Here is a 15,389-nt window from a genome sequence, read left to right on the forward strand (position 1 = left end):
CAAAGGCCACGCCCCACACAAGACAGTTATCCGCTGTGGACAAACTAAACCCCAGACTAAAATCCCGCACTTGGGATTAAAACAAAAGCATATTTACGTAACATACCCGAGTTTACAAGGAAACAAGAATTTCCATTACGAAACCCTTTTGAAGGCTGGGCACGAATCTGGGCACCGGACAAAGCTGCGTCTCAGGTCTTATGCAACTCGTATAGTGGTGTAGCGGACAGACCTTAAAAAAGATAAACACGGGCCAGCGGGATGGCTCAGGGTGGAAGGGTGCCTGCAGCACAGCCTGACAACTTGAGTTCAGTCCTCAGGACCCACAGGGTGGAAGCAGAAACCCAGCTTCTGCAAGTTGCCCTCTGACCTCCGCACACATGCCGTGCTGCATGTATGCTTCTTGCTACAAATGAAGGAAAATGTAATAAAAAGACACAAGAGGCATAGGCTGATAAGACAGGTCAGGGAGACTACTACACCCACCTGCAATATCCATACATACACAAACATACACAAACATACATGTACTCACAAGTTTCCAATGAAAACCAAAGCTGGGTGTGGTGGTGCATGCCTTCAATTCCAGCACACCGGAGGCAAAGGCTGGTGGATTCCTGTGAATTCGAAACCATACTGGTCTACATAGTGAGTTCTAGGATAGCCAGGGCTACATACAGAGAAACCCTGTCTCAAAACAAACAAACAAACAAACAAAACATCTAGCACAAAACAAGATAACAGAACCCATAAAAGTCTGTGTTTCCCAGGTAATAGCTAGAAGTCCTCTGGTTCAAACCGAGGAGGAAAGCTAAGCCTCCTGTAGTTGGTTGTACATGGCTTCTGTCCTAGTTACTCATAAGGCAGAGGCTGGAGAATCAGGAGTTCAAGGTCATTATTGGCTAAATAGTGAGTTTGAGACTAAGCCTTGGCTACTTGAGACCTCATCTCAAAACAAACTAAAGCCAACCAGAAACCCAAAGGCTGCCCGGCAGATGTGGTGCATGCCGCCTTTAATCCCAGCATTTGAGGAGGCAGGGGCCATCCTGGTCTACAGAGTGAGTTCCAGGACAGCCAGGGCTACACAGAGAAACCCTGTCTCAAAAAACAAAACAAACAAACAAAAGAAAAAAATTTTAGAAATCATCAAAATAACAACAACGACAACAACAACAAACTACCCCAAGCAAAACAGAAACAAGCAAAAGAAAAAAAAAGAGTAGAAGAAAGAGAGAGAAAAAATAAACCTGGCAATTTTGCCCATGGCATTGTAGGCTCATGATGTTTGACTTTGCAGATGGTCCTTATCGAGTGGACATCACCCAGGGCTCAGCATCTGGAGTGGTCAGCACCATCGAGGCAATGCTCAACTCCAGCCTGACTCTGCATTGCTGGGGTGACTCCCAACCAGGTGCCAGGTATCACTGGACCCATGAGCACTCCTCTGAGGTGCACACCGGGGAGCTGCTGGTCATTGACCCACTGAGGCAGGAACATCAGGGCATTTACAGCTGCACAGGCTCCAACGATGTCACCGGCCTGGCCCGATCCGCCTCTGTCCTGGTCAAGGTGGTGGGTGAGTTTCTCAATGCTCCTTTTGTCTAGAATACACATGTTCCCCCCACACTGTGGCTCTAGCCCCCTACCCTTCCCCTAGCGTGGTCTGAAAGGTGACAGTGGCTATAGCTAGATTTCTAGTCCAGAGCCATAGAATCTCAACTCCTCATGCCTCAGACAGCCTATGCTTTCTTTCTTTCTTTTTTTTTTTTCAGCCTATACTTTCCTAACTTGCACTTTTTAAATGGCTGAGCTGTCTCTCCAGATCAGCCTATACTTTCTAAGATGTGCTCCAGCAACCTGTCTGAGTTGTTCAAACCTCGTCTTTCTTACCTGTGAATGGTTTTGCACGGTTGCTTTAAAAGTTCTTTAATTATGCTTACGGGTATGTGTACGTGAATGCCCTCGGTGGCCAGAAGAGGGCGCCAGAGCCCCTGGAGTTATGTAGGTAGTTGTGAGCTTCCAGACCTGGATGCTGGGGAAGTTTGGGATCTCTTTAAAAGCAGTATGTGCTCTTCACTGAGCCTTCCCTCCAGTCTCATGACACTTTGTGTGTGTGTGTGTGTGTGTGTGTGTGTGTGTGTGTGTGTGTGTGTGTGTGTGTGTGTGTGTGAGAGAGAGAGAGAGAGAGAGAGAGAGAGAGAGAGAGAGAGAGAGAGAGAGAGAGAGAGAGAGAGAGAAGGTCTCTGTGTAGCCCAGGCTGGCCCTAGATTTCTTTTTCTTTTTTCTTTCTACTTAGCACCAAGCCACACCCCTAGCCCCTTACTGGGGGATTCTATACAAGTATTCTACTGCTGAGCAAATTCTTCTTCCTCTTCTCCTCCTCCTCCTCCTCCTCCTCCTCCTCCTCCTCCTCCTTCTTCTTCTTCTTTGGTTTTTTGAGACAGGGTTTCTCTGTGTAGCCTTGGCTGTCCTGGACTCGCATTATAGACCAGGCTGGCCTCAAACTCACAGCGATCCACCTGACTCTGCCTCCCGAGTGCTGGGATTAAAGCCGTGCGCCACCACCGCCCAGTGAGCAAATGCGTCTTGGTACCCAGTGCCAGTCAGTTATGGGATGAGCCTGCTACTATCTCCACCACACAGGAGAGGCTGAGACCTAATGTGAGAGGCCTGTCTCTGGTGTTTGAGACCATGCTAAGCACCCCAGAGCACAGTTCTCGGTTGTCCTCCAAGCCAAAGATCCCACATAGCTTCCCCCAACGACTCCATTCCGTGTCCACAGCAAGTGTCTGCCCCTGTGAAGACCGTTTGATAACTGGAGACGCTGAGCCTAAGAGAAGCAAGCTAGTGAGCTCGACTGATGCTCGCGGGAACTTAAATGAGGCCGTGTGCCAAGTGTCGGTTCTTAGCGCCTCCCTGACGTCAGTTAGCCCCATCCCCGCTGCATCTTGTCACGCTTCTCTCATGCATCGTCGAATGTTCTAGTGGGTTCCATGCGTGGTCCCATTGGATCTCCTCAAAGATCTATAGAGTTAGTAGAGTAGTTACCTGGCTCATTGCTGCAATAAAATCCCGGACAAAAGCACCTTAACGGGCTGGAGAGGCGGCTCAGAAGTTACGAACTCCGGCTTCTCTGGAGAAGGATCTGAGCGTGGTTTCCAGCACACACGCTGGGTGGTTCACGACTGCCTGCAACTCCAGTCCTGTGGAGATTCAATGCTTCTGGTCTCTGAGAACCCCTGCACTCACACGAGCACAGACACATACATACAGAGAGACACACGTGCATGTGTGCACACACACTACGCGGGCATAAATTTTTAACATAATAAAAAAAACCAAATCTTTTAAACATGGAGACATAGTACAGGTACGTAATCCCAGTCACTTGGGAGGCAAAGGTCCCCCAGTTTTTTTGTTTTGTTTTGCTTTATTTTCAGGATTTGTTTATTATTATGTATACAGTATTCTGCTTGCATGTTCACCTGCAGACCAGAAGAGGGCACCAGATCTCATTATAGGTGGTTGTGAGCCACCATGTGGTCGCTGGGAATTGAACTCAGGACCCTTGGAAGAGCAGTCAGTGCTCTTAACCTCTGAGCCAGCTCTCCAGCCAGGCTCCCCAGTTTTAAAGACAATTCTGGGCTATAGGATGGCTGAACAGTGAGGAGCTGGGGCTATCAACCAGCATCAGTGTGTTTGAAATAGGTCTCTCTGTCTCTGTCTCTCTCATATGTACATATTTATGGACACAGAGGGGGGAGGAAGAGGGAGGGAGAGAGGGAGGGAGGGAGGGAGAGAGAGAGAGAGAGAGAGAGAGAGAGAGAGAGAGAGAGAGAGAGAGAGAGAGAGAGAGAGATCTCCCAGGAAGATCTATCCTGATACTCCACAAACCAGGGCCACTTCATCAAATCCTGGGCCCTCATCCCTCTGAGAAAGGCTTAGGCAGAAATGGATGGACAAACATCAAGCTGTTTATGAATTCACCTGCTCCATATCAGAGACGATCAGCTGCGGTCTCCTCTCATTTTTTTTCTTTTATAGCATCCTGAATAATGGGTACTCCCTTCCCTCATTGTCACTGAGAAAATTTGGTTCTGGAATGAATTTATCTGCCCAGAGTCACACTACCCTGGAGAGTCAAGAGATTTTTTTCCCTTGTTCCACGCCCTGAGCCAGCCACATAACCAGTTCTGCCAAACACATATTTATATACTGATCACCTCTCAAGGGTCCAGGTGCTTCCACAGATCCACATATTTAACACAGATACTTACATGTTTAATCTTTCTAGCAACTCTATAGAAGTTATAGTAACCCGTGTTACCAAAGATAAAGTTGATGCACAGAGAGGTTTAGCGCCATGCCCAAAGTCACACAGCTGGGAGGATGCCGTTCACACTATCAGTTGCTGGGTCCCAATGGCTGGGAAACAAGTTACTTGCGCTGTTGGTGAAGACAAAGCCAGAAGCTCTGGAATGGGGCTGGGGGCAGGGAAGGGAATGTGCCGAGCGCAAGTCTTGATTCTTCTCTCTTGACCAAGGTCCCCAGTTGTCCTCTCTGTCTCCGGGAGCCATTGCTGGAGTTGTCATCGGGATCCTGGTTGCCTTTGCTTTGGCGATAGGACTGGGCTATTTCCTCTACAGAACAAAGGACAGATGGTAATAAGTAAGGGATCCGGGAGGCTAAGGCGGAGTGGCTGCTCTCCGTGGTACTGATCCCTGTCTGTGCACCCTGGGAATTCGGAATGTTTGGGGTCATTGCCCATGAGCAGTAAGGGGATGGGGGTGGTGACAAGACAGAGCCTGTGGAAACAGACAAGAGCCCACCCACCCCATGAGGTGATGAGAGGTTTGGCATTTCAGGATCCACAAGAGATCAGCTGACAATACATACCCCAAGACTACAACACCCACCTCTGTGACGCAGAGCCCCCCAGAGCTCAGACCCAGTAAGTGACTCCACAGTCTAGGCTCTTGCGACAGTGAGGGGTGGGGCGGAAGCTGCTGTGTGAAGCTCAGGACTCACCAGGCGTGGTGACGCACGCCTTTAATCTCAGCACTCAAGTAGCCAGAGGCAGGCGGATCGCTGTGAGTTCGAGGCCAGCCTGGTCTACAAAGGGAGTCCAGGACAGCCAAGGCTACACAGAGAAACCCTGTCTCGAAAAAACAAAACCAAAAAAAATTTTTTTAACTTGAAACAGGGTCTTTCAAGTTGCCCATGTAGCCTTGAACTTGGTGTGGTAGCTCACGGAGGATTTAAACTGTAACCCTCCTGCCTCAGTCTCCAAAGTAGCTAGAATTACCAGCCAGCAACTGCACACCTGGGTCCTAGCTCCGTTTTACAGAGGAGAAACGGTTTAATGAAGGTTAAGAGTAAGCCCTTGGCGAGCCATGCACACAGCTCATGAGCACAGGCAGATGAGGACCGAGACTTCCTCCCTCCCTTCTATCAGTAAATGCTCTTATTAGTCTCACCTGAAATGTGATAGGGAAGAGAGTCTTGGGGAAGAGGGAAGGTTCTGGGAAAACAGCACCTTTTTCTTATATGCCACCCTAACTTTCACTCTGGCCTGTGGTTTGCTCTCTCTAGACAATCCAAAGACTGTGTACGACAATATGCCAAAGCCCCAAGAAGAGGCTAGAGGCAAAAAGGTGGGTGAGCTCCTCCAATACTGCTGCTGCTCCCAGTACTTTCTGTCTGGCTCTTCTGCAGTCTGGTAAGATGTTTCATGTTTCTACTTCTTAGGATGAGAGGTTGTCATAGCCAGTCTCTCTCTCTCTCTCTCTCTCTCTCTCTCTCTCTCTCTCTCTCTGTGTGTGTGTGTGTGTGTCTGTCTGTCTGTCTCTGTCTCTCATCCCTTCTCCCCCTTCTCTATATTCATATGTACATATGTGTGTATTGCTTGGGATTGAACCCAGCCTTAGGCATGCTAGACTAGCTTCTACCCCAGAGCCACACCCCAGCCCCTCACTGGGGGATTCTAGGCAGGGGCTCTACCACTGAGTCACACCCCCAGCCCCTCACTGGGGGATTCTAGGCAGGGGCTCTACCACTGAGCCACGCCCCCAGCTCCTCACTGGGGGATTCTAGGCAGGGGCTCTACCACTGAGCCACACCCTAGCCCCTCACTGGGGGATTCTAGGCAGGGGCTCTACCACTGAGCCACACCCCCAGCCCCTCACTGGGGGATTCTAGGCAGGGGCTCTACCACTGAGCCACACCCCCAGCCCCTCACTGAGGGATTCTAGGCAGGGGCTCTACCACTGAGCCACACCCCCAGCCCCTCACTGTGGGATTCTAGGCAGGGGCTCTACCACTGAGCCACACCCCCAGCCCCTCACTGGGGGATTCTAGGCAGGGGCTCTACCACTGAGCCACACCCCCAGCCCCTCACTGGGGGATTCTAGGCAGGGGCTCTACCACTGAGCCACACCCCCCAGCCCCTCACTGAGGGATTCTAGGCAGGGGCTCTACCACTGAGCCACACCCCCAGCCCCTCACTGGGGGATTCTAGGCAGGGGCTCTACCACTGAGCCACGCCCCCAGCCCCTCACTGGGGGATTCTAGGCAGGGGCTCTACCCCAGAGCCACACCCCCAGCCCCTCACTGAGGGATTCTAGGCAGGGGCTCTACCACTGAGCCACACCCCCAGCCCCTCACTGGGGGATTCTAGGCAGGGGCTCTACCACTGAGCCACACCCCCAGCCCCTCACTGAGGGATTCTAGGCAGGGGCTCTACCACTGAGCCACACCCCCAGCCCCTCACTGGGGGATTCTAGGCAGGGGCTCTACCACTGAGCCACGCCCCCAGCCCCTCACTGGGGGATTCTAGGCAGGGGCTCTACCCCAGAGCCACACCCCCAGCCCCTCACTGAGGGATTCTAGGCAGGGGCTCTACCACTGAGCCACACCCCCAGCCCCTCACTGGGGGATTCTAGGCAGGGGCTCTACCACTGAGCCACGCCCCCAGCCCCTCACTGGGGGATTCTAGGCAGGGGCTCTACCCCAGAGCCACACCCCCAGCCCCTCACTGTGGGATTCTAGGCAGGGGCTCTACCACTGAGCCACGTCCCCAGCCCCTCTCTGGGGGATTCTAGGCAGGGGCTCTACCGCTGAGCCACACCCCCAGCCCCTCACTGTGGGATTCTAGGCAGGGGCTCTACCACTGAGCCATGCCCCCAGCCCCTCACTGGGGGATTCTAGGCAGGGGCTCTACCGCTGAGCCACGCCCCCAGCCCCTCACTGGGGGATTCTAGGCAGGGGCTCTACCACTGAGCCACGCCCCCAGCCCCTCACTGGGGGATTCTAGGCAGGGGCTCTACCACTGAGTCACACCCCCAGCCCCTCACTGGGGGATTCTAGGCAGGGGCTCTACCACTGAGCCACACCCCCAGCCCCTCACTGGGGGATTCTAGGCAGGGGACTCTACCACTGAGCCACGCCCCCAGCCCCTCACTGGGGGATTCTAGGCAGGGGCTCTACCACTGAGCCACGCCCCCAGCCCCTCACTGGGGGATTCTTGGCAGGGGCTCTACCACTGAGCCACGCCCCCAGCCCCTCACTGGGGGATTCTAGGCAGGGGCTCTACCACTGAGCCACACCCCAGCCCCTCACTGGGGGATTCTAGGCAGGTGCTCTACCACTGAGCCACATTCTAGCCTCTTTGATTTCTTCACAACTCATTTTTCCCCAGATGCTGCCACCTCTGTCCTCAGTGCAGTCCTATGAGGTAGGTTGGACTTGATGCATCTTGTTAAAGAAACTGTGGGGGAAATGTGACCAGAGGATTTTATGATCATCAAGGTTGAGAGGTGATTCAGGCTAAACCTTTCTCACTGGATGAAGTTCCAGGGATGGGGAGATCATGGCCCAGAGATTCACTGGGATTTGTATCTGATTCAAGGACCCTGGCAGCTGGCAGCTGTGTTGCTTCTTCCAGTGGGCCTTGGGGTTGGACTGCAGTGAGGTGGCGCTGTCCAGGAGCATGGTGGGGGTGGGGAGTTAGGAGAGGAAGGGTTGACCTAGCAGGAGAGACAGAGAGGAGAGAGTGGGAGGGGGAGGAGAGAGAGAGAAAGGGAGAAGGAGGGACAGAGGAAGGGAGAGAGGGAAAAAGGGAGAGAGGGGCAGACACACACACACACACACACACACAGAGACACGCACACACAGACAGACACAGAGAGAGACAGAAACACACACACACACACAGAGAGAGACAGAGAGAGACAGAGACAGGGACAGAGACAGAGACAGAGACAGACAGAGAGGGAGAAATCTTTAGAACAGCAGTGAGTTGTGAGTTTCAGCTGTTCTTCCTCTTGGGGTTCCTTGTAGAACCCGGAGCTGGATACATCCTCTCTCTCCCTGCCTCCCATAAAGTCTGTCTCTTATGTAGCTCTAATTGTACCAGAACTCACTCTGTAGACCAGGCTGGCCTCGAACTCACAGAGATCCACCCGTCCTGCCTCCTGAGTGCTGGGATTAATGGCGTGCGCCACCATACCTAGCTTCTCTGGGTCTTTGAGGGGTACAGGTTGATATCTTCCAGTCCATCTTGACTATGGTTCTCACTTGACTCCTTCATGTACTTGCAGAGGGAACCCCCTTCTGCAGCTCCTGAAGGTCCCAGAAAGCTGCCATCCCAGTTCCCGAAGCAGCCATTGGTGCCCCCAGTACCAGACAGAAACTCGTCGAATTATCAGGTACTCTGACATTGTGTATTCTGATGCTGTGCTGTTTTGGGGGCAGGTAGAAACCCCTGCTGAGGACAAATACCACACAGAATTTTTCTTTAAAGAACCTTCTCGATTCGAGGGACGGAGAAGATAGCTCAGTTGGTAAAGTGCATGCTATGGAAGTGCGAGGACCCGAGTTCAAGGCCCCAGTCCCCACATAAGGGCTGTGCATGTTATATACTCCCAGTGCTGGAGGGGTCAAGTCAAATGGAAACCCCAAGGCTTGCTGTCCAGCCAGCCTTGCCTAGTCACAAGCCCCAGACCAGGGAGACTCTGTCTCAAGCACAAAACCAAACCAAACCAGCCAACCAACAGCAATAACAGGAAAACAAAACACTCAAGGCGGATAGCTCCTGAAGAGCAACACCTGAGGTCAACTGTAGCTTCTACACACGCGCACAAACATGCACAATCACCTACACGCGTACAAATGCTTTCACATGCACACTATAGTTCCTTTCCAAATCTGTCTGGTCACCACATTTGCTTTGTCCTGTTTCCATTGAATTTCTTTCTCTCTCTTCCTCTGTCTCTCTCTCTCTCCTCTTCTTTCTAGATTTCTCCATGTAGTTCATGCTGGCTTTAAGCTCACGGTCCTCCTGCCTCAGCCTACCCAGAGCTGGTAGCCCATGGGGGACACCACACCTAGCTTCCATTTCTGGCTTTCCATTTGATTTCATCACAGACCGGTCAGTTGCTCCTTACCACATCTCTTCCCCTTCCATTCTGCTCTTTCTCTTCCCAATCACTCCACTTTCCCAATTCTTTGATCTTGTTTCATTGCTCCAAGGTCTCACTCTGTAGTCCAGGCTGTGTCTTGCTACTCTCAAGATATCTCAGGCTGGCCCGGAACTTAATGGCAGTCCTCCTGCCTTGCCCTTCCCAGGGCTAGGCTTGCAGACGTGAGCCGCCATGCCCAAGCAAGCTTCAGTATGCCTAAGTTTGGCTTTTCCAGAGGGAGAATCAGATTCGTGCTACTGTGTGCCTCATGATCAGTCTGATGAGCTTACCCGTCAGCCGCGGACTTCCACACATGGAACTTTAGCTGTTGATGCTGTTGTTGTTTCAAGACAGGGTTTCTCTGTGTAGCCCCAGCTGTCCTGGAATTCATTCTGTAGGCCAGGCTGGCCTCGAACTCAGAGAGTCATCCGGGGAGGCATGCGCTATCACCGTCTGGCCATAGATGGAACTCTTATGCTGCTCTGCAGCAGGGGCTAAGGAAGGGAGCCACACAAATTCCCATTATCTGAGGGGAAAAGCTCTTTGCAGGAGCGTCACATAGGAGGCTCCCTCCCATCCATCTATAGAGAAAGTGGAGCTTCATGGTCCTACTTGTAGTATGTAAGGCTGTGAATGTTAGTGCTTGGACTTCCCAGGCTCTCCAATAGAAATGGATGAGGAAGAGCACATGGCCAGGAGAGTCCACCCAGGGATGAGAAGAGCAAGCAGCCTAATTTAGGTCAAGGGGGTGGGGGCGGGGTATGTCAAGTTGAAGGAACGTCAAGGGCCTGTTGGGGACACTTTCCACATCAGTTGCATCAAAGTGGAATCACCACGGACTGAGCGGCTCCAGGCAACACATATTCACCGTCTCCCAGTTTCTGTGGGTCAGTCAGCCAGCATCATCTCCACAGGCCTCCTGCAAGGCTGAACTGAGGTGCTGGTGACCACTGAGCTTGCAAAGTGGCGCCCCACTGGGGAGGATCCATTTTTCAAGCTAGTATGATCCTGGTTCCTTACTGATTGCCAAGTGGCCCTCAGACCCTGTTTTCGACATGTCCCTCTCTGTGGGCAGCTTACAACACTGGCTCTCCTCTCTCCCCCCGCCAACCCCTGCCTCTTTGTTGTTGAGAGGTTTCTCAGTGTAGCCCTGGCTGTCCTGGAACTCACTCTGTAGACCAGGCTGGCCTCAAACTCTGAGGTATGGCTGCCTCGGCCTCCTGAGTGCTGGGATTAAAGGCATGTGCCGCCATGATGTGCTTTCTTGCTTCTTTCAAAGCCAAGTAGAAGGCAAAAACTTTATGGGACAGGTTGTAGCGTCTCTGTGATCACCTACATCTGGGGTCTTTGCCCAGTTTGTTAGATGCAAAATTAAGGTCCCATCATCAGAGCTGGGAATTGTATAATGCCAGGAGGTGGGGGACTGTAGGGCCACCTTAAGAGTTGGTCTGCCACAGCAAGCAGGTTCATAGGCCATTCCTGGAGGTACTAGCAATGACTGCCATGTGATGAAGAAAGGAGACATTTCCCATGGGTAGGAAAAAAAAGCCCCAGGCCATTTGGGTCACAGACTATAAGTTGAATAGAGCAGAGTACACAGTAGTTACCAGGTGGCACTCACCTCCTCCCTTTGTTTTAATAGAAACTGCTGAATCCGCGCCTCAGCATTTACTGTAAGATCAACCCATCAGCGTGATGGCCCACCACACTCCTGTTCGCAGAAGGGTCAAATGCTCCATGACCTTGGTCCATGAGCCACATGAGATCCCTGCCACTTTTGTGGACCTCATGACGTCAGATCCGGCTCTGGACATTGGGTTCCTGTTGGAGCTTGGTCTGATGTATTTTGACACTACCGAGGATCCAATGCCTGCTTCTCGCCTCTGTAGGTCCCCACATGCACATCAATAAAAAAATAAATAGCTTTTGAAAAAAAAATGGCAACGGGTATTTTTTTTCTTTCTTTATAGTGTGTCTATGTTAGATTTCTATTGCTGTAATAAAACACCACAAACAAAAGCAACTTGAAGAGGAAAGGGTTTTATTTCAGCTTACAGTTTGGAGTCCAGCATCTGCAGAAGTCAGGACAGGAACCTAAGGCAGGATCCTGGAGGCAGAAACAGCTTGAGAGACCGTGAGAAGTACTGTTTTCTGGCTTCTTTCTCATGGCTTGCTCAGCCTTTTTTTTTTTTTAAATACCACCCAGGTCTACCAGCCCAAAGGTGGCATCACCTACAGTGAGCTGGGCTCTTTAACAATGATCATGAGTCAAGAGAAACATACCACAGGCTTTCCCACGGACCAATCTGATAGAAGCATTGTCTTAGATAGGATTTCATTGCTGCCAAGAGCCCCCTGACCAAGGCAACTCTTATAAAGAAAACCATTAAATTGGAGGTGGCTCACAGTTTCTGAGGTTTAGTCTATCAGCATCATGACGGAAAGCATGGCAGCATCCAAGCAGATGTGATGGTGGAAACGGAGCCAAGAGGCAGCGGAAGGAGACTGTGGACCACACTGGGCGAAACTTGATCATGTATGACCTCAAATCCCGCCTCCACAGTGACACGCTTCCTCTAACAAAGCCGTACCTGCTCTAACAAGCCCACGCCTTCCAATAGTGCCCCTCACTATGGGCCGAGCGTTCAAACACATGAGTCTATGGGGGCTATGCATATTCAAACCACCACAGGTGTTTTCCTGACTCTAGCTTGTGTCCAGTTGACATTAAACTAGTCAGCACACAGTAGGCAACAGCCCAACTCCTCATGCGTTTTGACAACTGAGCTACATACCTATTATGTCAGAAACTCACATGTTCACAATCACGTGCGCCCCATTCGCCACGCCCTGTAGGTTGGATGCGGTCCCACCCAGGTCACGGTGTTTTCCAGTCTCAAGACCCTTTCCCTGTGAATTGCTTCCTCCAGCAAGTCTGTGTCACTTCGAAACCTCCCCCCCCAAATAGTTCCACCAATCAGGGACCAAGTACTCAAATGCTCAAGACTAATATATATATTTTTTGATACAGGTTTTCTCTGTGTAGTCTTGTCTGTCCTGGACTCCCTTTGTAGACCAGGCTGGCCTCGAACTTATAGCGGTCTGCCTGCCTCTGCCTCCCGAGTGCTGGGATTAAAGGCGTGCGCCACCACACTCAGCCTGTCAGTAAATCTCTTAAAAGGGGTCGAGGTGGGGGGGGGGGGGAAGCTCAGGGATTGGTGGAGTTTTGTCCAGACTTCTCATCCCAAATTATCATTACCTTGAGGGGAATAATGTTTACAAGGTGCCCCAAATTTATGAAGAATCCATTGTGAAGGCAATAGGCTGAGTCAGGAAAGGCGGCTGTCATCATGGACAGCTCCTATAGCGCCCGCAGTGGCATCCTGAGGCAGGAAATGTGTCACCATGGACAGCTCCCATGGAGGCCGCAAGAAAGGGGGTCACAGTCCACCGAGGCGGGGGAATGTCAACACGGACAGCTCCCACTGAGGCACTGACAGGAGCCAAGTTTTCTCTCCCGTCTCCACAGAGCCAAGGTGGGAAGGAGGGACCGGAAGCGAGCCACTTGAAATTTTAGTGGCCCGCTGCTCATAGCTCTTGGGGATGGTATTACTGAACGGCTGGAGGGCTGGAGAGGGAAAGGTTGGCAGTGAGCTCCCCTAAAACTCGGGGTAGGCAGCTTGTAACAGGGCAGTGGGCAGCTTAAGCAGCACAGGTCATCACAGTTTGGGGATGGAGTGCCAAGGCTTTGGGGCCGACTACTACTGCTACCTCAGGCCGAGGCTTCTGCCTCAGCGGGAGGGTGGTAGCGGTGGTGTCGCACACCGGCAGCAGCGGCTTTGATCTAGCCACACCGCTGCAGCAGAATTAAGAAATCCCTACAAAGATTTTTTTTTTCCAGGAAGCTGGCGCCGGACAGCTAGCAAAGGTGCAAACGGTTAGGCACGTAACTCTAAGTCAGTTTCTGCTAATCTGAGTGAGTATGCCTTTATAGTGTTAGGAATTTAGAAACCTTATTTACTTAAGCATATGTTATTTATCAACTCTATGTTGTTTATTATTTAAATTTTTTTCTAGAATCTTGGTGTTACGTTAGCAAGGGCGTAAGTAGTTAGATGTAAATCTCTAAACCAGCTTCTGTTAACCTGAGTGGACCGTTATTACCTTAGGGATTTATCATACCAAAGTCCATAATAATCCAAAATATTTTGGTGATCTCCTGTTGCTTCCTTAGTCTAAAAAGGGAAAACAATGATGAACCTGTTAGTTCACAAGCTGATCTGCTTAGCCTGTCTCTAGTTGCTTAGCAACCTCTGATCCCATCATCTGCGGCCACCACCATCCAGGGGCCCAGGATAAAAAAAAACCTGCCAGCCATCCCATGGTTCTCTTACCCAACCCCCTCTCTGCCTGTCCCTTTGCCTCTCTGTCTGTCTCCCTCACACTTTGTGTGTCTCTCTCATGGCTCACTCAGACTACATCTTCTCTCTCTCTCTTTCTCTCCCTTTTCACAATAAACTTCCTCGTACCACGTCTGTTGTGTGGCATGTAATTTATAAATCATAAGAAAACCAGAGGCTCAGAGGGACTAAGAAGCTTTATAGGTGCTGCCTTCGTTGGTTTATACCACATGGCCATCTTAATCAAGATGCCAAAGTCACATTGCATGTACCCTCTTTTAACTTTAGTAAAGATGGCCGTCGGCCACATGGTGGCTTCCATCCTAATGGGGTCATCAGCCAAGATGGAGGCAAGTTACATGACTGTAATTTTAAAACATCTGCTTTTCTAGTAGATCTATTTTCCAAGCAAGAGTTGACTCCAAGTTAGGATACAGTGTATCCTAAGTAAGAGTTGAATTATATAAACAGTACGTTTAGCAAATTTAGATTACCATTGTATAGATTTGAACTATAAGCCTTTGTTACAAGTTTTTGTTTTGTTTCCTTTTTGAGGCAGCATTTCTCTGTAGTCCTGGCTGTCCCGGACTTGCTTTGTAGAAAAAGACCTCAAACTCACAGAGATCTGCCTGCCTCTGTCTGGCAGCCTCCATCATGCCTGGCTCTAAGTTTTAACCTAAATTTTGTTACAGATTTTTTTTTAACCATACCTAATGAATTTATGAAGAGCCCTAGCGAATGTGACTCTATTTTGTCAGCAAGCACCATTTTGAGCTTGTCCGTAAGTTCATCTGTTGCTGGAAAACTACAAACTGTTCCAGGAAAAGAATCACCCCAGGCTAGAACCAATCAATGCCCCCAGATGTTATAGATAGATCGCTTAAGCAATTTTCCATCAGGCCCAACCAATCCCCTAGCATCAAACCAACCTTGCCAAATGTCAACCAATCCTGTAACTGCCAAACTGGAAACTCCTGTTCCTTGCTGTAACCACAATTAAAACCCTGCCTAACTCTCACTACCGAACGGCTGCGTTGGTGAGGGCTCAAGTGTGAGCCTGAATAAAGCCTTCTCACTTTTCCATACAGCTTCAGACTCCTGGTGGTCTTTGGGGATCTAGAGAGATGGGCATAACACTTACAAATCATGAGATAGTTTACAGAACAGTCTTAAGGGTTTTTTTTTTTTTTTGAGAGCAGAGAAATTGTAGAGATAAAAGTTTTTTGTTTTTAAGAGTGGCAAGTAGGCAAGGCGTGGTGGCGCAGGCCTTTAATCCCAGCACTCGGGAGGCAGAGGCAGGTGGATCACTGTGAGTTCGAGGCCAGCTTGGTCTACAAAGCAAGTTCAGGACAGCCAGGGCTACACAGAGAAACCCTGTCTCAAAAAAAAAAAAAAAAAACCAAAAAAAAAAAAAAGAGTGGCAAGTAGAGAAAACTTAGAGATAAGAGACTTTTTGGAAGTGTAGAGCAGAGCAAGTTTAGGTATAAGAGATTTGGGGAGGATTTGTTTGTTCAGTGGCAGAAGTCGTGAC

The 15,389-nt window shown here is 50.4% G+C and overlaps 1 protein-coding gene across 2 annotated transcripts in view; it reads left to right on the plus strand.

Annotated features, from left to right (window-relative positions):
• CEACAM20 (CEA cell adhesion molecule 20) overlaps nucleotides 1–11,361 on the plus strand; it is a 35,681-nt gene extending 24,320 nt beyond the window's left edge. The window contains exons 6-12 of one of the 2 annotated variants that reach the window (XM_084771408.1): nucleotides 1,298–1,576; nucleotides 4,544–4,661; nucleotides 4,866–4,951; nucleotides 5,593–5,654; nucleotides 7,697–7,732; nucleotides 8,598–8,705; nucleotides 11,101–11,361. In XM_084771408.1, the coding sequence (XP_084627534.1) occupies nucleotides 1,298–1,576; nucleotides 4,544–4,661; nucleotides 4,866–4,951; nucleotides 5,593–5,654; nucleotides 7,697–7,732; nucleotides 8,598–8,705; nucleotides 11,101–11,154 (743 nt within the window). In that variant the 3' untranslated portion in view covers nucleotides 11,155–11,361. The remainder of the gene's footprint in view (nucleotides 1–1,297; nucleotides 1,577–4,543; nucleotides 4,662–4,865; nucleotides 4,952–5,592; nucleotides 5,655–7,696; nucleotides 7,733–8,597; nucleotides 8,706–11,100) is intronic. The other variant, XM_084771409.1, reaches the window with a different exon arrangement.
• Nucleotides 11,362–15,389: the final 4,028 nt, after the last annotated feature.

Source organism: Acomys minous (assembly GCF_964271855.1).
Source record: "Acomys minous genome assembly, chromosome: 20".
Lineage (NCBI taxonomy): Eukaryota > Metazoa > Chordata > Mammalia > Rodentia > Muridae > Acomys > Acomys minous.